Raw genomic sequence first — 24,244 nt, forward strand, 5'->3', positions numbered from 1 at the left:
AAAATTTAGAAATGTCTTTTAGTTCGACACAGATATTTTTTTTTGTCAGCCCCCCCCCCCCCCCTCCTCCCTTAAATTTATAAAAATAATCCTGAGGTGTGAAATAAATAAAATTTAAGGTTTTATTCAAGAAAATTGATAAATTATTCTATAATCAAACAGTTGAAAAAACAAAAATCAAACTGCAGAAGATAATAATTCTGTTATCTTATGTCTTCGATATTTTTTTCAAGTTTTCGATCTTTAAGTCACTCGGTTTCTCGATTTGTGAGGTATAGATTGTATGCAATTTTGTTACATTTACAAGCTTTTTTTGCAAACGAGTTTTTGTTCAATTTATTCCAATTGATAGAAAATTCACATTGTTTGTTAATATCGATTTCGAAGGGTTTCTTTTATTGAGTTTTCAAGAAAAGTATTGTAATTGACAATTAGTTTGAATTGCTTGAAAACTCGTCTTCTTGGCTTCTGCTATGCATTCTATCAATGAACTGATGTGAAGTATAAGTACAAAGAACTAACATTACAATGCGTGGTCGATACTATCATATCTCTTCATTTCCCCCTCTCTTTTAATCTCCGTTGAACGAAATAACACTCCGTTTGATCACCAACTAGCCTGGCGATTTAAGCAACAGTTTTTCCAAGAATTGCGAACAATCTAGAACAATCTAGATTACGCATTTGAAATTTGAGTTGAATTGAGAATATCAATAATTCATATATTTTTTCATTCATTTTCCAGGTTTAGTTGGATATTCACGAAACATCGAAAACTAATTGCAGGTAGTTATTATCAGGATAGTAAGTACCTACTTCATGTTTCAGAATTTGAATGAGCTAGATTCAGTTTCTCTTATTTCCTTCTCTTTTTTTCTTAACGAAATCTCCAACTAGCTTGAAGACATGAGAACAAAGTCTATATAGGTTCACGTTTTTGAAAATGGCACTATAAACATTTCGCAATTTTTTAATACTTTTTACCTACGTTAAACACAAAAAAGTTGAAGCGCAGAAAGAAACGCAGTTTTGAAAAATCATAAAGTTTTCTCAATTCTTTTGTCACTCTGAGTTGGAACATTGCGAGGGTGGGGGATAGTAAAAAAAATAATGCGAAAAACAAATAAATTGGAACTGATTGAACGAAAGCTTGTTTGCAACAATATTGAATGCCCTAGCACTGCACAAAACCTTTTAATTAAGTTTTTTTTATTGAAAAGTTCCATAACATCAAGTATACAACAGGTGAAATAGCTCCTATTTTCCTTAATTTTTTTTTTGTCGTCTTATCTTTCAAATAGGGGAGATGAGGGCATAACGAGCACCCAGGGCATAATAAGCACTCCTTTTTTCTACATAAGTACGTATTTTCTTAAACAAATTTTCATAAGGATTGGTTGCGTACTATCCATAGTATAAATTTTTCACCAAAAAAGAAATATCCTTCTCATCTTTACAGAAATATTAAATAATATCCAGCTAAGTTCTCAAGTGACGAAAATATTATAATTTTTGAGCACCACCAGATAAGCTTTTATGACCTTTAAATCATCTTGATCTGAAACGTACGCACTGCAACATGATCTACACATTGTTACTCAATTTTGAACATCATAAAGTTTTTTATTTTTCACTTTAATCAATTTAAAAACGCTTTTATACTTTAATTTGTTCACTAGAGGCGAAAAGAGCACTTTCAATGAAGGCATAATTGGCATTTTCTGCCGGGGAATCTAGCAGCGAATTCAACTCGATGAAGTCAACATAATAGAGCTACAGCTTGGATTGTTTCGTCTGTCGATTTGGCCTATTGGTAAGATGTCGGAGAGGTAATCAGTAGACACGAGTTCGATTCCTGTTCGAGGGGATTTTTTTTGCACATACCATTCATGATTGATTTTTTTTATTGTTACATTATACGGCTAATAGCATCAAAGCATCATCCGTCAAACAAAACACCAGAAACATAATGTATGAGCATGTGTTAATTCTTTGAATTCCTACAAACAGACTTAGATTACTGTGTTATTGCTTTGTTTGATGAATCTACGCCTCACCGTTTAGTGCAATCATGATCATGAATGATAAATGAAAAAAAAAATCACCTCGACCAGGAATCGAACTCGAGCAACTGATTACCTCTCAGACATCTCAGCCAAATCGTCAGACGATACAAGTTAAGCTGTAGCTCTATTACTCAGTTGACTTCATCGAGTCGAATTTGCTGCTAGAATTCCCGGCAGAAAACGCTCATTATGCCTTCATTAATGGTGCTCTTACTGCCTCGGGGGGTTTCTCATTATGCCTCAACAGTGACTGATTTTCATCTTTCGGCAAAAATTTTTAAAATGCATTTTTAAACGTTTTTATCTACTTTTTCAAATTTCATCCAATTAGGCAATAGACTATTTGAGTGTCTGAACACGAAACAATGATGTAATTCACATATTACAGCTGTTCTCTATGGTTAAATAAGCGTTTTGCTTAAGGTGGCCATTATGCCCCCATTTCCCCTATTTGGTTTTTTCGAAATTCTCAAAAAATACTTCAAACTTTATTTATTTTCCACTTCCAGTTGTTTGAAAATTTCGAAGAGGAGAGGATGACAAAAGAAGAAATGGATATTTGTTCCAGCCCAATTGGAAGATTGGAAGTTTGTACTTGCATCGTGGGCAAAATTGTTATTGCAATCCGAAACTATTGATATATTTGTTTAACCTTCCAAAGTCGTTCGGGTCAATATGACCCGAAGCGCACATTCAAATCATCATAACTCTTCGAGAAAAAATCGCAAAAATTTAATTTTAAAAACCTCCCTAGGGAATCACGAAATACACAATCTGTAGTACCAGGCAACTTCCTGTGACCACCGGAAGTGCTCCCTCAAAAAAATCCGTAATTAGGCTGTTCGGGTCTATATGACCCGAGAGTTTGCGTAAGTTCCCCTGGCCGCAAATATTGACCGATTTCGATGAATTTTAATTCATTGTATAGATAATTTATTCTAGTATGTCAATATTGAAAAATAAAGTCGAAATATTTTACGAAATCACCAGTAACTGATTCCGAATGAAAAAAGTCCCGAAAAAGAGCTCTTTTTAGAATGCCTATAACTTGAGACAGGTTCCAAATATTGCGCTGATTTTATAATATTTGGAATTGTCAAGAATAAATCTGTCCATGGATGCATAAATTTCTGGTGGTCCAAAGGAAGTTTTGGCCGCTATCCCGGAACTTCCGGTAGAAAAAATTCTTACTTCAAAAAAGTCACCCAATTTTGGCTTTGCATTGCTGTATCTCGGTTACCAATGGATCGATTCTCTAAATTCAAATTTTAGTTTTTTTTCGTTAACTTTATTATTATTTTTGTAGAACATAGTTGGTTCCTCAAAAATCTCAGTTGTTAAGTATATGGTAATGAAAGTCACATCTTTTTTGTCATTTTTCAAACTCCCCCTCGTGTCGGTGGGTTTACGCGATTTTGTTAGCGTGATTTCTCTAGAATTTGAACTCAAATTGGTCACTTTTTATATACCTAGAGATTCAATAGAATCTCCTCTTTCGATTGACATACATTTTGTGTGATGTTTTGCAAATTTGTAGCAACGTTTTTCGAATTTACTGAAAGCTGCCAGATTTCAACCAGTTTGGTCCACGTTTTCAACAGCTTGGTGTACAAATCTCGCACCCCTCACGTAGCTGCGGGAGAAACAAATCCTTTAGCTCTCTTTTTGTCGCTCTCCAAATCTACCACCCAACCCAGCAGCAGGAGGAACTGCCGTCTCGCCGCGTTGTTTGTTGATTGATTGTGCTGATGCTGATAACGAAATGAATGCTTTATTGTTGTTGGAATTGCTTGAATCTTTTTTGATATAATATTTTAATGGATGGGCAACATTTCTAAAGTTCACGTCCATGATTTCAGATTCAGATTACAGATTTCAGATTGCAGATTTCAAATTTCAGATTCAGATATCAGATTTGAATTTCAAGATCCGATTTCAGATTCAGATTTCAGATTCAGATTTCAGATTCAGATTTCAGATTCAGATTTTAGATTCAGATTTCAGATTCAGATTTCAGATTCAGATTTCAGATTCAGATTTCAGATTCAGATTTCAGATTCAGATTTCAGATTCAGATTTCAGATTCAGATTTCAGATTCAGATTTCAGATTCAGATTTCAGATTCAGATTTCAGATTCAGATTTCAGATTCAGATTTCAGATTCAGATTTCAGATTCAGATTTCAGATTCAGATTTCAGATTCAGATTTCAGATTCAGATTTCAGATTCAGATTTCAGATTCAGATTTCAGATTCAGATTTCAGATTCAGATTTCAGATTCAGATTTCAGATTCAGATTTCAGATTCAGATTTCAGATTCAGATTTCAGATTCAGATTTCAGATTCAGATTTCAGATTCAGATTTCAGATTCAGATTTCAGATTCAGATTTCAGATTCAGATTTCAGATTCAGATTTCAGATTCAGATTTCAGATTCAGATTTCAGATTCAGATTTCAGATTCAGATTTCAGATTCAGATTTCAGATTCAGATTTCAGATTCAGATTTCAGATTCAGATTTCAGATTCAGATTTCAGATTCAGATTTCAGATTCAGATTTCAGATTCAGATTTCAGATTCAGATTTCAGATTCAGATTTCAGATTCAGATTTCAGATTCAGATTTCAGATTCAGATTTCAGATTCAGATTTCAGATTCAGATTTCAGATTCAGATTTCAGATTCAGATTTCAGATTCAGATTTCAGATTCAGATTTCAGATTCAGATTTCAGATTCAGATTTCAGATTCAGATTTCAGAATCAGATTTGGATTTCAGATTCAGATTCAATTTCAAATTTCAGATTCTAATTTCAGATTCCGATTCAAATTCCGATTTCTGATTAAAGTTTCTGATTGAAATTTCAGAATATTTGTTACTTGAATCATAGATTTTGTGTCTCCTGCAGTAGACACTGCTTGAAATAAAAGAAAAGAATCATGATAATATTCAAAACAAATGTGTCACTGAAGAATTCTAAAATTCAGAAAATTCAGAAAAGAATCATGATAACTTTCAAAACAAATGTATCACTGAAGAATTCCAATGATAAAATATCTAAAAAGATTCAAGAAGCTTATTTCAATTTGGAAAAATAATCTTTCTCTATTAATCAAAACATTTACTACGCAAGGAGGCATCAGCATCAGCACAATCAATCAACAAACCACGCGGCGAGACGGCAGTTCCTCCTGCTGCTGGGTTGGGTGGTAGATTTGGTGAGCGACAAAAAGAAAGCTAAAGGATTTGTTTCTCCCGCGGCTACGTGAGGGGTGCGAGATTTGTACACCAACCTGCTGAAAACGTGGGCCAAACTGTTTGGAATCTGACAGCTTTCAGTAATTTCGAAAAACGTTGCTACAAATTTTTAAAAAACCACACAAAATGTATGGCAATCGAAAGAGGAGATTCTAATGAATCTCTAGGTATATAAAAAGTGACCAATTTGAGTTCAAATTTTAGAGAAACCACGCTAACAAAATCGCGTAAACCCACCGACATGAGGGGGAGTTTGAAAAATGACAAAAAAGATGTAACTTTCATTACCATATACTTAACAACTGAGATTTTTGAGGAACCAACTATGTTCTACAAAAATAATTATAAAGTTAACGAAAAAAAACTAAAATTTGAATTTAGAGAATCGATCCATTGGTAACCGAGATACAGCAATGCAAAGCCAAAATTGGGTGACTTTTTTGAAGTAAGAATTTTTTCTACCGGAAGTTCCGGGATAGCGGCCAAAACTTCCTTTGGACCACCAAAAATTTATACATCCATGGATAGATTTATTCTTGACAATTCCAAATATTATAAAATCAGCGCAATATTTGGAACCTGTCTCAAGTTATAGGCATACTAAAAAGAGCTCTTTTTCGGGATTTTTTTCATTCGGAATCAGCTACTAGTGATTTCGTAAAATATTTCGACTTTATTTTTCAATATTGACAAACTAGAATAAATTATCTACACAATGAATTAAAATTCATCGAAATCGGTCAATATTTGCGGCCAGGAGAACGTACGTAAACTGCAGGTCAAATTTATCAAAAATAGATTTGTACGGAAATTTTGCGAACGGCTTTGGAAGGTTAAGAAACCAGGAATTATCTTAACTTCTCAAAATAATTGAAGTGCTCAGGATTAAAACATTTATTTGCTCACATATCATCGGATCACATGTTGATCTCAATGACTTAACGAAAATGATACAAACGAACGAACGAAAGTACGAACTGGCCATAATTTTGTTCAAATCGCTGTATCTTTTGACACATAAGAAATATTAGCTATATATATTTTGGTAAATATATTGACTAGGATTGAGAACAACCATTTGGAAACAATCAGACATACGAAATCTTCAATTAGAGTTTCCAATAAATAATCAAGAAAAAATGACAACCTTTTCTAGACGTTTCATAATACGATTATTTTTTCTTATTTCCGCATTTCTAAAGCATTTGAAATGTTGTATTCAGGTTTACAGCAAAGTTGTGAATCTAGATAAAATACAAATTTTTTTGAACAAACGATATCATATGAACTTCATTTTTGGTTCGAACTTAATGAAATTTCAAAAAATTTACTGCAATTTATAAATTTTCAAGCTATTTTATGAGACCCGCATGAAGTTTTTTCCATTGGGTTTATTCTACAAACTAGAAAAAAATATGCGATTTCTAAACCATTTAAGAACATATTCTCAGAACATCTGAAATTTTGACATTTTTGGGTAAAACTTCCGAAGAAGCAAAAAGAACCTTTTCATGAGATTGTAAAAAAAATCTCTGGTGAGATTATAAGTATTCATGAGTACTTCAAATCTATCCAAAAGTGACAAGTTTTCCAATTTTAGAGTTGCATTGTGTAATCATTTCATTTGATATTCTATAGCCAGGGATATATTCCAAACTTACGAATTCTTTTTTAAACGATTTTCGAACATTTTAAACATTTAGCATCCAGCGGTCCAGTCTTACCTGAAAAAAGAAAAAGAGAAAACATCATTTCAATAAAACTTTCTGAAATGTTTTAAGAACACGGTAATATCAGTTTCATGTTTACAAGCGAATTTGCAGTTTCATAAATTTTCTAAGCATTCTTACGGCAACCAACTAACTTTCTATAATCAGAGAAAATTTGTAACTTGTTTACCAACCATAAAATCGATAGCCATTTTATGATGACCTCAACATTTTCCACAAATTGCCAACTGGCTAATGACAACTTAAATCCAGGAGAGCCAGGCCAAAGTCTCAAACGACGTTTACGATGGTCGGTCGGTTTCAAATGAAGCTTGCTAAAGACAATAAATGGTGATGTTACGGTTTTAATCTTCCACCTTGAAACGAAAGGAGCGCGCAAGAAGGACACCATTCCGAGTCGTTAATACCTGAAAGCTGCTGCTCCGGCTCAATGGCTGCCTGGCTGGCTGTTAGTTTGCACAGATCCCAACAAACCGCGAGGATATTGTTCTCGAGAAGCTCAACCTAGTTTTTCGCACCACCTCAGCCATGAAACAGGTGGAATGGATAAAGAAGAAACGCTTCTCTTTGCACCTTTAGCCTTCGGCGGCCGTGATAGTTTACGAGCAAAATACAGTGCGCTACTTTTCCGTTTCCAAAACAAGAGAGACAAAAAATCGGACAAATTCACTAGATGAAGAAGCGGAAGAAACATTCAACTCAAGGATACAGCAAAATGCACTAGCAAGAAAAGCGAAAAAAAGCTACCCCGGCAACGAAAGCGCCAAAGATAAATTATAAGATGACTCAAGTAAACTAAAACAATGGGTACGTGACGAAAGCACGAGTGCTATCGTGATAAACGGATAAGCTGGGGTTTTAACAAAAAAAACGGAGCCAACCGAAGAGCGAACGAGGGAAAATTGCACCGGCACCATTTTGTTTTCCACCCAGGGTCGGATTTGAGGCCGGAAATTGTTTGTCCAGAATCTATAAAACAAGTTTTCTTAAAAAAAACTATGGAATGATGTTCCCTTAACTCCTTAAGCTGCAAACAGTGCTCTAAACTGTTGGCATGCTAAGTTAAAAGTGAACTTATTTTCCATTCAATGTCTACATTTCACATTTCTATCATTGCCTCCTATCGGTCAAAATAGCAATTTGTGACTGACTGTCGAAAAAAGTCACTTGAATTTCGCACCCATTAATGCGAACTTTTGAAAAACTCAGACATCTAAATTCGAAGATCATGATAGAGTTGCAGTTTTGCAAACAATGCATAACGAGGGAAACTCCAACTACAACGAAGTTTCTCACTACTTTTCTTCCAGGTCATATATTATTTTTGTTCAAGGGCAACTAGCTATTGAGAAACGATCAAATTTAAAAATTTTAAGAAAAAATTTAACTTTCCTCCGAACTCCTAATGAAACAGGAAAAAGAAAGTCATGTTAAGTATAATTAGCCAACGTCCAGACGCCATACATTGCTAGGAATCTCGAACAAAAACTTCTTCAGCTGTAAGTGAGAATGCAATCCGATTATGAAAAATTCGATCGAATTGATTGAGTTTATTTACTGTCACGAATTTGTGGATTGAATGAATGTGAAGCAAAAGGCAATACATAAAAATGTATTTACTGTCTGTAGGAAGTTCGTCTAGCCTAACATGATTTTATTTTCTCGTCTTTCGAACTACGTGGGATAAGATTTTTTTTTTCTCTCATTCAAGCCTTACTGTGGTCAATGAATATGGGTTATTCGAGCTCTGGCTGCAAATCCTAGAGTTATAATACACTCAGACGAAAAAAGATCGTGGTTTTTCACGAAGCAACTTATTACGTTAAATCACTTAATTTTACGTGAAATTTTCAAAGCTGGTTGCTCTTAAATACAAGACACATTCAATTTACGTGAAAATCCAGCAGTATGTCAAGTTTTATAGAATTTGTAGGTTTCAAAGATTTGTTGTTACTTTTTATCCAGATCAATTCACCTAAAAGTGAAATGATTGCTCAAGAAATTCGAAATGTTTAGAATTTAAATGCATTTTTTTTTGTTTCGAATGTTTGTAACCTTCAAAGATATTGAAGATTACCTACCTACCTAAGGGTCCAGCGCTGATTGACCGGCGCATAGGGCTGAGATAAAAGATCTCCACTGCTGGCGATCCGGAGCCAGCGTCTTCACTTGCTGCCAGCCAAGGTTCTCGTCAACTGTGCGGATTTCAGCGGCTAGACTTCGCCGCCACGAGCTTTGGGGCCTGCCTCTTCTTCGATGCCCATCTGGATTCCAGTCAAGCGCCTCTCTGCAAATCTCGTTTTCATCTCTTCGCAGCGTGTGCCCAATCCATCTCCACTTACGTTCCCGAATCTCGATTTCTAGCCCCTTTTGATGACACCGGCGATGAAGTTCAACGTTTGAGATCCAGTTGCCAGGCCACCAAGCGCGGATGATGTTCCGCAGGCAGCCATTCACAAAAACTTGAAGTTTTCGCAACGTCACCGCATATGTGCACCAAGTTTCACACCCGTACAGCAATACGGATTTAACGTTTGAGTTGAAGATTCGGATCTTAGTTCGTAGAGAGATCTGGCGTGACCGCCAGATGTTTCGGAGACTCGCAAACGCAAATCGAGCTTTTCTGATCCGGGTTTCGATGTCCTTCTTGGTACCACCATCAGGCGTAATCTGGCTACCAAGATACTGGAAGCACTCCACTGTCTCAACCTGTTGTCCAGCTACCACGAAATTGGAACGATTTTCTGTGTTGATTTCCATCGACTTGGTCTTTCCGACATTGATTTTGAGACCTGCTGCCTTAGAGCTTTCGGTGAGGTCGTCGAGTTTGCTCTGCATGTCTTGTTGTGTTTGGGCAAGCAAAACAATATCGTCTGCCAGGTCAAGGTCGTTCAGTTGCTCCATGGTTGAAGGATTCCAAGGCAATTCTCGGTTTGGTCTACATTCAATCGATCCAGTCAAGATCTCATCCATTACGATGAGAAAAAGCAGCCGGTGACAAAATACATCCTTGTCTCACTCCAGCAGTTACCGGGATGGGTTCGGACAAGACACCGTCGTGCAAGACCTTGCACGAAAATGCCTCGTACTGTGCTTCGATGAGATGGACTAGTTTCTCTGGGACCCCTCGTCGTCTAAGAGCAGCCCAGATGTTTTCGTGGTTCAGTCGGTCAAATGCTTTTTCGAAATCAACGAACACCAGCAGAAGAGAGTCCTGGAATTCGTTGATTTATTCCAGTATTATTCGTAGCGTTGTGATGTGGTCCACACATGATCTTCCGGATCGGAATCCAGCTTGTTGCCGTTGGAGTGTATCGTCGATTTTCTCCTGGATCCTGTTCAGGATCACTTTGCAGAGTACTTTAAGGGTTGTACAGATCAAAGTTATGCCACGCCAGTTACCGCACTCTGTTAGGTCTCCTTTCTTTGGGACCTTTACGAGGATACCCTGCATCCAGTCGGCCGGGAATGTTGCAGTATCCCAAATGTCAGCGAAAAGACGGTGCAACATTTGTGGTGACAAGGCAGGGTCGGCTTTGAGCATTTCAGCAGGAATGCAATCGATTCCAGGCGCTGTGTTGGATTTCATGTCCTTGATTGCCGCTTCTATTTCAGCCAGCGAGGGCGCTTCCGAGTTGACGTCATTATTGCGACTTACTGTGGGCGCCTCGAGCTGCGGGTTCTGTTGGCCATCGCTATTCGTGACTCGGAAAAGTTGATCAAAATGCTCAGTCCAACGCTTGAGCTGATCTGTTCGATCTGTCAGCAGCTGACCTGCTCGGTTTTTCAGCGGCATTCTTGCATTAGTCTTTGCACCACTAAGGCGGCGAGAAATATCATATAATAATCGGATATCTCCAATGGCGGCGGCTCTTTCTCCCTCTTCGGCTAGGGAGTTTGTCCAGGCTCTCTTGTCTCGTCTACAAGCTCGTTTAACTGCCTTTTCCAGCTCCGCATATCGTAAGCGGGCGGCTGCTTTGGCTGACCCGGTACATGCCTGCTCAATTCCGACTTTCGCCTTTCTTCGATCATCGATCATCCTCCAAGTTTCATTCGACATCCATTCACTTCGTTTTCCACAAACTTTACCGAGATTACCATGGCTCGTCGTGATAAAGGCATTCTTGATTACACACCATTGTTCTTCGACTGTTCCGTCTGTCGGCAGCTCCGAGGCTCAGGATTCTAGCTGTTCAACGTATGCCCTTTTCACCTCTGGATTCTCCAACCGGCGGACGTCGTATCGACACCAGACTTTCTCCTAGTGCCGTTGGACACGCGCAACTCTCAGTCGTATCTCGCCAAGGACGAGGTGATGGTCAGATGCAATGTCTGCGCTTCGTTTGTTGCGGACATCAAGAAGGCTCCTTCTCCGTTTTCGGCTGATGCAGATGTGGTCAATTTGATTTTCTGTTCGGCCATCTCGGGATATCCAAATGACCTTATGTGCTGGTCGATGGGGGAAGAGCGATCCACCGATCACCATGTTGTTGTTGCCACAAAATTCTACAAACAGCTCTCCGTTTTCGCTCATCTGTCCTACACCATGGCGCCCCATGATGCGCTCAAAGTCCTGATTATCGGAGCCAATTTTGCGTTGAAGTCGCCTAAGTGGATTTGAATGTAACCCTTCGGAATTCTCTCAACCACGCTGTTCAATTGACTGTAAAACTGCTCTTTCTCTCTGCTCTAGCAAGTTGAGCCAGCTTTCCTGGCTGGGCAAGGGTCAGAACATTCCAAGTTCCAATTCTAGTCCGTGTTTTCATGCTAAAAGTCGTTGCCAAAGTTCCAATTCGGTTATTTCTTCTCTCAGTTTCTGTAACAATACAAGGTATCAGGAGCAGTAGGTTGTTAGCCTAAAGGAGCAGTAGGTTGTTAGCGATGGAGCTGCCATCTTGGACTTAGCTGGCGGGAGCCGCATTTCATAAATTCAGCCGCTTGCTGCAAGACAGACGCTGTTTGAGCCGCCCCTGACCTGGGGAACAGACGCTCGGTTGTTGTTGCACGCCGCCCCTGATCTGGAGGCTGCATGGGACCAAAGCATCCACCGGGGTTGGGTACCCGATCTCCGCTTAGGTTACTCGCATCCCAGCCGGTACCACGGGGAGGTAGAGATAGGAGTTGTGAATAAGAGGTAATTTGACCACTATGGGGTATTGAAGATTGCGAAGCACTATTTTAAAATAAAATCACTCGAAAAATACCATAAAAATTAAAAAGAATCTTGACATCTTCAATGAAGTTGTGCGGTTTTACAGTTGTCACTTCTCTCTCATACAAAAGAGGCCTGAAAAGACGCTACGAAAAAGTAAATCAAATTTTTCGTTTTTTGGGTTAGTTTCAAAAAAATGTCTTTAAAACATGTTATTTAAAAAAATAAAGCTTTGATGTTTTCAACAAAGTTTTAATATTGAATGATCAAAATATTAATGCATAGAAAAATTACCTCACTTTTAGGTGAGTCGATCAGGTAAAAAAATACAACAAAATATGCGCATTTCAAATTCATGAAACATTGCAGAACACCATCAATCTATTTTTACATTTAAGCCTTCAAAAAACCCAGTTTTCTAGTTTAAAAATACTGCATCAAGATAGAAAATCTTGAGTGTTGGAGAAGCTGACTTTTCGTAAGTAATAAACTTTTATGTGTGGTTGCGATTTACTTCTTTATTGTTATTTTAACACGATTGAAAACTGTGACAGCTGAGACGATCAAACAACCGCAAAAACGATAAATCAAATGCCTTTTTTGCCAAGAATTTGTGGTGAATTAATTGAGTAAAATTTTGAAAATGTCGGTTTAAAGTGGATTCAAAAATTGAATGGATCATTTATGTTTATTCTTACTTATTCGACTTTATAAAGTTGGAACTCACTTACAATTCATAGGAAAATTACATGAATTTTGCTTGCTTCGCTCAGTTCGCTTTCTGAAATTCAAGTAGATTTCACATCTTTTTCAGGGCGGCGAAAATGTATGAAAATTTTTAGAGTGTGGGATGATTTTTTTGCAAAAAGGTACTGTATTAAATATGTTCCGTAAATTAGGAGAACTTTGATAACTATTTCACTATTTTTTTGGATGGAGTTGGTTTTTCGTAACACCTAAATTTTTATAATATGTAGGGGAAAGGTTTTGAAATTTTTAAATACAGTAAAATTTAACTATTTAAGATCATTTTTCATTATCGACATCACAATATTATTCCTTAATTGAATAAAGTAAAATCAACAAATTCAGAATAAAAAAAGTTTTGTTAGTTCATCGGTTGTAAATAATTGATTTCACATAAACTTAACACTTCTTCATTATATAATTCATGACATGGCCGTATGAACGGGCGGTTGGGAGGGGGGGTTTGGGGGTTACCCCCCCCATGAAGGTCCAAAAAAAGCAAGTGAGGTACTCTACTCTACCATCATAATTTTAAATTCTCAATCAAATTTTGATGATTGAGTAAGTTTATTCAAGAGTAACAATCATGACTCAGAATTTATGCCAGAACCTCAAATAGTAATCCCAGGATCAGAATTATGCTACAGTTTATCAAAATTTTTTCACTTGTTGATAGAACTTCATTTCTGAATATTAAATTTTCAATAAGATTAAAAATACTTCAGAAGTTCTGATTCCCTATTATCAAAGTCGAATGTTGTAAATTGTTTTCATATTTTTAATTCTGTATCCAGTTAATGAATCTTGGTTATCAGTTAGAGTCCTCATTAGAAAATAGATTTAAAAAGGTAATTAAAATTTCATACTGTCATTATTCAAGTTTGATCCATGGTTATGAAAAAAAAAAATAAAACTAAAATTCATTCAGAGTTTTTTTTTGAGATTCAGGTTTAAGTTTTTAAATTCAATTCTAATAAAGAATTCGAAGACAACAAAGCTTCAAAATGGCGATCCAGAATTGAAAACTTAAAATCAAATTCATCACTCACATTTAATATTTTAATTAAAATTTGAAAGTCTAATAAAAACTAAATATTTGAAATTCAGATTTAACTCCAAAACAATTGATTTAATATTAAAAATTATGATTGAGGGCCCTGGCACAAATTTCAATTCTGGGCGTATATACGAAATTCTTATCTGGAATATTCAGAATTGGTATTCGGATGGTGGTTCAAGGTAAAATTATCAAGATGATTATTTTGTTGAGGAGCTCAAATTTCAAGAGATCACAGTCTTAAAAATTTGAATGTTAGTTCTATTTCGAAATTCCCAATTTTCAACCAAAGTCAGTTTGTATACAAACTTTGTATACATAATTCAGATGAAAATCACAAATTAAAGGTAGAACTTGAGGTCTTTTATCAAGTTTTGTTTGATAAAAAAAAATCTTTTTTTTATTGAAAAAAAAAAACATCCACATGATTACATTTATCAAATTGATATTTGATGGAATGAATGTTTTTTATTATAAAAACGTTTATTTCAGACCTTTTACTCATGATTAACATGTATTTTTCCCGTTTAAACATTCAGGGAATTCCATATGAAAGACCCGAATCAACACTCAGAGTTCAAAGGATCTCTTATAAAATCATTAAAAAAAACAATTTCTTAGCCTATTCTTCGACATGATTAATATTTCAGTTTTTATCCAGAGCCAAATTTCAAACTTAAACCTTAAATTCGGATCAAGTTTGTAAGAACCAGATTTGATTTTCAATTTTATAATTCTGATGATGATTCTTAAAAATTTGTTTATTTTCATTGCTAATTGATATCTTTTGATTTGCGCAAGTTGATAGATTTCAGAGTTCGGCAAAATAGCGCTAATCCGCTAATCGCTAGATCGTCTGCTATCTTTTCGTTAGCGGTTTAATTTTGCCGCTAAGTTTTGATTGATCTAGCGAATTAAAAAGTTCCGCTATTTTTGGTTCCGCTAATCGAGGACCGCTAACTCATATATTACTTGTATCAATCTCTCGAATTATAAGTGATGAAATAAACTTTTTATCATTAATCAAGTAAAGGTGACATTATTGGGCATCATTCTGATTGCTTAATAGGATTCATTGGAGGAATGCGAACTGGAGTTCAGTTTATATAAATATAAGATAAAATCACCATAGAATGAATTGATATTGTTGAGTTGTTAATAATTCGTTGTAACTTTCATTTTAAGATCAAATAGAAATTGTATAGATGTTCACGTTTGACAATGATCATGCAAGTTTGAAAAAGGATGGTTAAAGATTTTAAATGAAGATAATGTAAAATAATGCAAAAATTAAAAAAAAAATGAAATGAATTGCACAAAAGACTGTTTGCAACGAAATTGCAAACTATCTACTTTGCATAAAGCCGATAAATCGGATAAATATTTTACCAAAAAACAGAGATGTACATACCTAGCTACCATTTTCCACATTCTGTTCTTTTGCTCTTGTAAGTGTTCAGAATTTTTTTTTAATTTGTAGAACACAGAGAGGTGATTAAATTCTCATCTTTGCAAGTTCTGTTGATACATTCAATTGTATAAAAATTCGAACAATTTTTCGTTTTTAAATGAAATACTTACTACAACTTTATTCATTCCCCCATGGAGAGTTGAAAAAATCGAAGGGGGGAAGGTCGTGACAAAAAAAGAACTTTACATATGTTCCGGCCTTAATGTTGGTCAACACTTAGCGATTAGCGATTAGCGCTTTAAACATAAAGCGATAACTTTTTCGGCAAGTTTAGCGTATTTAATTAGCGAACGCTATCTTTGAATGAGTTAGCGATTTAATTAGCGGCGCTAATTTTTCAGTTAGCAATGTCGAACACTGATAGATTTAGCTTAAACGATTTGAGCATTGAAAAGTTTTATTTTTAAAAAGGGAAGACTTTCTTTTAAACTTATTCTGTGTTTACCTTTCGCAAAAAAAGTTAAACTTCTTAAATGTGTTTAAATTACCACAACTTCTCCATGATCCTCGGTGACCAACTTGAAATGCTGTTTGATGTGGAACCACACTTTTACTTTGCAATGAATTTCAATCAAAGTTAATAGAAGGTAAGGTAAGTTCACGTAAGGTGTATAGAAACATCAGGACGAATACTTTTACCGAACCTTTTTGTATTAGTTAGGATTTCCTTTAACTGATGACTTTTTATTTTTGTTAAAATTGTAGATATAATCTTTATCATACCTTCAAATGCATGAACTAAACTATTTCGGGGGTATAGTTGCGTACATCTATAAAGAATTTTCCTGTTTTAAGTGTTTCATTTTAAAAATAAGCATCGGATGTATTTTGTGTTCATGGCAATGCTATAAAATAATGATTCACATTAAAAAAAGGAAGACCTATCCAGGCAAATAATTTCTTGAATATTTATTAAGATATTTTTTTTTTATTTAAAACAATCAACCCCCAACAATCTCAAACAGAAAATTTTTGGTTTACTAAAGAAAATTATTTTTTCTCATAAACTTCTATCAAAATAGGCCAACATCAAATTCTACTATATTTTAAATTGGAAAAATGAAATTAGAAGTTTTGAAATAATAAGCTGAACAATTGTTTTTTTTTCGGGACATCTCCTCAATTCGTCCCTGTTCCCTCCCCATTATCCCGCTTTTCGAATAGACTGGCAAGAAAATAGTTTGTTGATTTAGCAGCCTCGCGTGCTCTGGTGAATGCTGCTGTTTTCTCGAGCACCCCGTCAGCTATCACCTTCACACTTCCAACAGTGATTGGATGCAGTTTTGAACCAAGGTTGAAAGATTCAAATATTTTAAGATATCAAAAAAATTTAAACACCTCAACACAATCACAAAGAATAAATTTAAATAGACAAAAATTTTAAAAAATGAAACAGGGAAAAAACGTTAAAACGATTGCATCTTTTGGTTTCCATGGACATTAAAATTCACTAAATGAAATTTACGACTTAAAATTTGCTAAACTCAAGTCCACCGTTGGCTGAGAGCAATAAGCAACATCCTCCAACGTTCAAGTGGCAAAAATTTGAACTACCCTCAGTAGAGAACATTAGAGACACACTCCCAGTCTCTCGAAAGGAGCTCGATCCAGTCCTATAGCCTCGGGAAACAAAACGAAGCGCAAAAGAAAACAACAAATAAAATAAACGGAGCAGTATCAAGGGACCGTAATAAAATATAGAATGGATTTCTGTTTATTTGAACGAGAGCGAACAGAAATGAAAAAAACTCGGCACACCGCAGATGCATCTACAGAGCCGAGCCGTGATCCCCTGAAGGCCTCAGTTTTCAGAATCCGGAGGAAGGACATCCTTTGCAGCAGCAGCAGTGCAGTGGGGATGGTATAAAAGGGGGAGGGACTCCGGATGGTTTCTGCAGTCTGTCCGCCGAGAGCGGAGGAAAGTGCATCTGGTATTGTTGTCTTGTTAACTTGGCCTGTCCCTCAAACGGGATCTGGAACTAACTGAGCACAGTAAATCTAGCAACTTATTGAAGGCTTTCGGAGTTCTTTAGATACCGGAAAATCAGTGCCGGTGGGTGGCAGGGCTGCTAGTTTTTATGTTAGTAAATTATAGAAAAAAATCCTGAAGAAAAAATTTACGGCTCCTAAATTGACAAAGGATTCTTTCAAACTATAATAAATAAAATATTTCTGCAACACAGAAGAAGACCCAGTTTGATAATTTATTTAACCAACCATTTGTTTACCACACTTTCAATGTTTGATCGGTTGATCCCCGTGCCGGCAATATAGTTTCAAGTTTTCCATTCCAACTCCATTCTCATCTCTTTCCCATCAAGGACGAAGGAGGATGCAGAAAAAAACACCTTCCAAACGGCAGACGACGTACAGTGCGTTTTTTTGGTAATTGGCAGTGGCAGAAATACTATGACAATAAACCTTCATTTGCTAACCGACTTTGATGGTAAATTGGATAAGATATCGGTTTGGCGAGCCGAGATGAGAATGTTGCAGTGAGTTCGATTCGCACTATATATAGTTATGTACACAGCCCATTCCCGATAGCCCATTCACGCGAATCAGCGACCGAGACAAATTCTCAGATTGCGAAACATCAACATTACTGCATCTTCACGAGAACTACATCGATGCAGTAATTGGAAACCTGTGACGCGGCAATCTGATGGGAGATGTTACCAAACAGTGTAACAAATGGTTTTTTGTTGTTGTTAATTGACGTGTTTGGTAGTTTTAGTTTTTAGTTTTTTTCAGTGTATTCTCCAATCCCTTCCATTATCCCTTTTTGTTTCCCTTTTGCGGCATGGGTCAGTATTGAAGGCTGTTGTTGTGAAAACGCATCTAGCAACACTGGGCAGAAAAGAGGGAAAAGAAGACGGAAGAAGGAATTCGGGGCAGAAAGTTTGAGACCGTCAGCCAAATCGGTCGGAAACAAGAACGCGCGCATCCGGGTGTCGTGAACCATCATCACGCACACCTCGTGGTCCGGCAGATCGATCAGGAGGCCAGGGACACCGGTCCTCAAGATCCGGAGTTTACCAGCCGTGAGGGCTCAGGTGTCGTTGCTCCGTTGCGGGGTAACCCAGGAGTCTCCTCGAGAACAGCCGACCACGTGTCAGGCATTCCTCCGTCACCATAGGAATCGCCACGTCAAATAACCACTGGTCATCAAATCCAGGAAGGTCGATCGCTGCAGCTCAATTCCCGGTCATACAAATCGAGGGTCCGCCAGTCACCCGTCGCCGGAAGTCCCTGTGTTGTTTTGGTGTCTGTCATTACCACCGGAAGCAACAGGAAGGCCCACGTGTTCCGAAGTCACTACCAGGTATGATCAACTCAGCACCCATCCGTACCCTAACGCCGTATGTTGACCCTTATCCTTCTACACTGAAAACTCCAATATATGTATAAAATGTAAATTTTTCCCCTTTATGCACGTCAATCCGAAATCCCAGTCTATTTCCGTTCTACCAAAGTCCGCTGTTGAGTGACCTTATCGTGGTCGAGAGTCCGCCCCAGACAAGTGTAGCCGATCCTGAGAAGGAACAGTCCGGTTGAGCTAGTCGGCTGTTACAGAGAACACATCGGTTCCAGCGAAGGTTGTTAGATGGTCGGAAGACCAGAGTCAGTTCGAGTCGCGTAGTTGGATCAACCAGATCGTTAATTGTTACCTATTAGTGATCCACCAATAAAAGTGAATAAATGTATTTTTTTTTTAAATCAACTGAACTCAATAAAACCATAAGTATATAGGTAAATGTTTTTTATGGGTTGAATTATCCAGAAGGATGAAAATCTCATAAAATGTTTTTCTTGTTTCGCTTACATGTAGTGGACATGCATCATTTTGCTTCGGAGCTCGAGTCTTTATGCCAGAAGTGTTTTTCCAACCACATCATCTTGGGCACAGTACACTTTTCAGCACATTTTCGACATAGAGATTAACTAAATAGGCATTGGATTTTTGCAACCTCTTCTATGGTTGAAACTTGTACGATGAATTTTAAGTTATTTTACTAATAAGTAATCCAGCGTTCACCTTTTTATTTGTAAATTTTATTATGTTCGGAGGTTCGGATGTTGTTTAGAATCTTGGAAGCGTACCTTTTAATATTCGCAGCTCAAAGCTAAAAATAAAGTTTACTTATAAGATAAGGAAGGAATAAGATAAGGAATACAAATTTTCTTACATTTGTGTTACACCGAACTTTCAGCGCCTTTCCGATTTCTCTTATAGATATGATGGTTAAGAACCTGTGGTCTATTTGGAAGCAATTTAAGTTAAAATTCAATTCTTGAGCACACTTATGTGAAATCTAACCTGTATCCTACGAAGAGCTATATTGAGCTATATCTTGGTGTACAGGTGGCGATATTAACTGCGTACTATCTATATTTGTATAAGTATAAATCAAATAATCTGTGCTAAATTTTGTAAGTAATACCTACTTTTTAAGAAGAGATACTATAGATGTAATGTAACAAATTTAACTAAACGTTATTATAGGATTTTCCTCGTGGCACTTTATACTTTCTGTTTAACAATGGTTCGTTCGTTCGTCTTCGATTCCGTTTTCGTTCTGCCCAGCTGTCATCGAATTATGTGTCGTTTCCAACGATGACAGGGATGCCAGAACATCCTCCTCCCCGTGAAGCAGGTTCTGCCGCATCGCAACCTGATTCACCAGATACTTCCATTACAGTCAGGTTGGCCACAGCGCGTTTTAATAGCCCTGAAGCGGTTTGGACTACTACCCGCCTAATTCTGCCATCTTTATTAGGAAGAAGTTCGACAATCCTTCCTCTAATCCATGATCGCCGACCTCCTTCTGCTAGGTAGACAAGGTCACCAACTTTCACAGGATTCGTTTCTTCGAACCACTTTGGACGTTTATTTAATGAAGGGAAATATTCTTTGAGCCAACGATCCCAAACTGTTCCTGCTAAGTACTGGGATCGCAAATAGCTACTTCGCAAAGCTTCGCCTAGTGATACCATATTACCTTGAGCAGCATCCGGATCAGTAGAAGAGATTGCCATCAAAAAATGGTTTGGAGTGAGCGCCTCGGGCTCCGAAATTCCTTGTGGCATATACGTCAAAGGTCTCGAGTTGATAAGCGCTTCCGTTTCAGCCAGAACAGTTAGGAGAATCTCATCATTCAGCTTTCTTCCGTCGTCTAAAGCCTCCATTGACACTTTAACACTTCTTACCAAGCGTTCCCACACACCACCCATGTGGGGAGCTGCGGGTGGATTAAATAGCCAGTTAGTGTGTGCGTTGGTAAAGGTATCGGCACAGGCAAGATGGATTTCGTTTAGTTGTTTTTTCAGTTCTCGGTTGGCCCCGACAAAGTTGGTTCCATTGTCGGAGAATATTTCGTGTGGGGACCCTCTTTTGCGAACAAATCTCCTGATCGCCATGATACAGGAGTCCGATGACAAACTATACGCCAACTCGAGATGAACAGCTCTCACTACGAGGCAAGTAAAAACTGCCACGTATCTCTTCTCCTTCCTTCTGCCAACCGTTACTTCTACTGGGCCTAGATAGTCCAATCCTGTGTACTTGAACGGTCTAACATAGGGCGTCACGCGTTCTTCCGGTAGCGGAGCCATCCTAGGCACTTTGGGCACACATTTCCGGATTCTGCACCGTTGACAATTCTTCGCTGTTTTGTTGATCGCAGGACGTAGTTTCGCTATTTCGAAGCGTTGTCGAAGCTCGTTAAATACGGTTTCTCGATTCCCATGCCCGAAAGTTTGATGATAAAAATCTATAAGTCGTTGAGTTATCACGTGATTCTTGTCCAATATTATGGGGAATCGTACATCGAATGTGGCGTGTTGAGCATTGGCTGTTCTTCCTTCTACTCTTATAACACCAAACTCATTAGCAAACGGGGTTGATCTATAAATAACACTAGTCTTCTCAATACTTTTCTGCTCGGTTATCGGTTTGGAGCGGTTGCTCAACAGGACTTGGACTTCCTCTGGAAAACAGTCAGCTTGGACTATTCTCCACAAAATCATTTCCGCTTCTCGATATTCGGGTTGTCGAAGAGGTTGGTTTATCGATGGAATACACTTTTTCACTAATGCTTTTATCTTTTCAGTGGCTTGCACGGCTTCGATGGGTAGGCCTTTAACTCGCCGACGACAATTCGAAAGAAAACGGAGTACTGTAGCCATGGTGCGCACCAAGATAGGCCACTTCGAAATTCTAGAAGCATCCACTAACGAGTTCGGAACAGATATGTGGTGCAACAAATGGATAGTTTTAAGCTCGTCGGTCGTGTTTGGAATGGGTTTCTGTTTCGGCCAATACTCCAAGTCCCGGTAGAGGAAGGATGGCCCATTAAACCATTTTCCATCTGAGTCTGGTACGGTTTCCTTTCCCCATTTAGTGAGGCAATCTGCTATGTTGTCCTTAGTCGGTACCCAGTGCCAAATATGGGGCTCAGTGAGCGATAGTATGCTTCCTATTCTAGCAGCAACGTATTGCTTATATTGTCTATGGTCGGCTCTTATCCAGGATAAAACTGTTGTTGAATCTGTCCAGATATAAGTCTCGCTGATTGGTTTTGTGTGATCTGTACAGATATTTGCGAACATATTCGCCCCAAGAACTGCCGCTTGTAACTCTTTTCGTGGAATAGATTGATACTTGAGTGGCGCAACTTTGGCCACCGACCTGACTAGGCTCACCACAATACGGTTGTCGTCGACTAATCGAAAATACGCTGCGCTTCCGTACCCATACTCACTTGCATCAGTGAATATGTGAAGTTGGACCGATCGATTTAGCACAAGTCCAGCAAAGTAATGTCGAGGGATTTGTAAACCATCAATTTTCTGAAGCAGAGATGTCCAACGAAGCCATTTCTCCCACTCCGCATCCTGTATCTTTTGATCCCAATTAATTCCACTGCGCCAGAGATCTTGGACTATCATTTTGCCGTGAATGACATAAGGGGACAACAGTCCGATAGGGTCAAACAGGCTCATGACACATTGGAGTACCTCTCTTTTCGTTGGCCTTTCTCGCCCGCTCATGTATTGGTTCAAATTTCCATAAAAACTCATGGAAAAAGTGAAAACATCCTTCTGTGGCTCCCAGTGTATACCCAGGACTCTTTCAAGGCTTTCACTTTTGTTTCCTGTCATTGCGACGTCTTTCTCCATTCTCGGCTCACCAAGCTCGCGAAGGACTGAATCGTCGTTGCTCACCCAGTTCCGCATATCATGGATGGCTCGCTGTACTGCCATTTCCGACGAGTCTACACTGTCGAAGTAGTCGTCCATGTAGGTCTTTCCTCTTAACGCTTCGCTCACATCGGGAAATTCTTTTTCGCACTCATCTGCAATTCGCTGGATAACGTACAGGGCGGTGCATGGAGAGCAAGCTGCTCCAAAGGTAGCAACGTCCATGATGTAAACGTCCGGTGGTAAGTCGTTGTCAAACCGAAATAAGAAACGCTTTTTTTTTTTATTAGTTGTTAACCCAGGTGGTAAATCCATTTTACGGATTGCATTCCAAGGCACGGCGAGCCACCGCGTCCCCCCAGTTTGCTACTCTGGGTCCATGGGTGCAATTGGACGACTCATGATACAATGCTAAGGAACACTGTACCCCCTACGCCATAAAGTCCACCTGGGGCCACTGACCTTTGTTCCCACCTCGAACTGTTTGACACACTTTGCTTCAATAGTGGGAGGTCATTTCGCGCTAGTGCGCTCCAAGGCAATACTCGTTTCCGAACCCTCTGATAGCATAGCCTCATTCTAACACAACTCGATGCGCGACCCCTCCTCTGACGAGTTAGGACCCGACATCTCATCGTGTGAATGAGGTCCCCACGTAGCGCAACTACTAACTTTGTGAATCCAGTCCAAGATCCAGAAACACAAAGCGAGTTGTCGACGGCACTTTCTCTGTTCAAACACGCGGGTAGGGGGGGTAAGCCCCCTAGGCCACGTGTAGGACTCAGACTCCTCCGAACTCACAAATAGTGTTGACTTAAGTCACCACTCAGCGCAACTACCCGATCTTCAAGTCGGGCGCTTGACCACCCGAAGCGCAGATCGAGCTATAGAACGCCCTCATCAGGTCACACTCGCGGTTCGGGTGCAACATTTCCCGAAACGCGTGTCGAACCCTGACACCTCCGGCAGAACGTGCCTCTCGGACACTGACGTGTAAACACGTCCCTAAGTGATCGGCCCACCATTGGCCACCACTTTGCGCATCTACTCATTTTGCGAGACGGGTCTATACCCACCGAAGCGCAAAACAAGTTGGCGATCGCTCTCCCTCCGGTCGCATCCGCATATCAGGGTCATGACCCCCCGAAAGCGTGTTGGACCATCACGCTCACACCCAAGTACTGGTACCAAAGTACCCGGGTGCACCACTTCTTCCGCGCGGGTTTGGCGGGACCCGTCGACGGCCTCTAGTGGGTTTGGTGTAGTTCTCTTGGCCGTACATCTGCAATACGCCGGACTTGCAGACACGTTTCCACTCTGCACCACGGGGAGGTGGAACTACGTCGCAGAGCAAATAAGAAACGCTGGGCGTGTTTATCAGCAGACCTTATGCGGATTTGGTGGAACATTTCCCGCACGTCGCCACCAAACCCGATTCGTCCTTCACGAAATTTGCAAATGACTGATGGTAGGTTAACCAACAGATCAGGCCCTTTTAAGAGGAGCGAGTTCAACGATACTCCATTCACGGTTGCCGCTGCGTCCCAAACGAGTCTTTTCT

At 38.6% G+C, this 24,244-nt stretch overlaps 1 protein-coding gene across 1 annotated transcript; it reads right to left on the reverse strand.

Moving 5' to 3' along the window:
* Positions 1–20,079: 20,079 nt before the first annotated feature.
* Positions 20,080–22,908, reverse strand: LOC129742294 (uncharacterized). Its single transcript, XM_055734176.1, has one exon. The coding sequence runs from the start codon at positions 22,906–22,908 to the stop codon at positions 20,080–20,082; it is 2,829 nt and encodes a 942-aa protein (XP_055590151.1).
* Between the last annotated feature and the right edge of the window lie 1,336 nt (positions 22,909–24,244).

This window comes from Uranotaenia lowii, chromosome 2 (assembly GCF_029784155.1).
Source record: "Uranotaenia lowii strain MFRU-FL chromosome 2, ASM2978415v1, whole genome shotgun sequence".
NCBI classification, from domain to species: Eukaryota; Metazoa; Arthropoda; class Insecta; order Diptera; family Culicidae; genus Uranotaenia; species Uranotaenia lowii.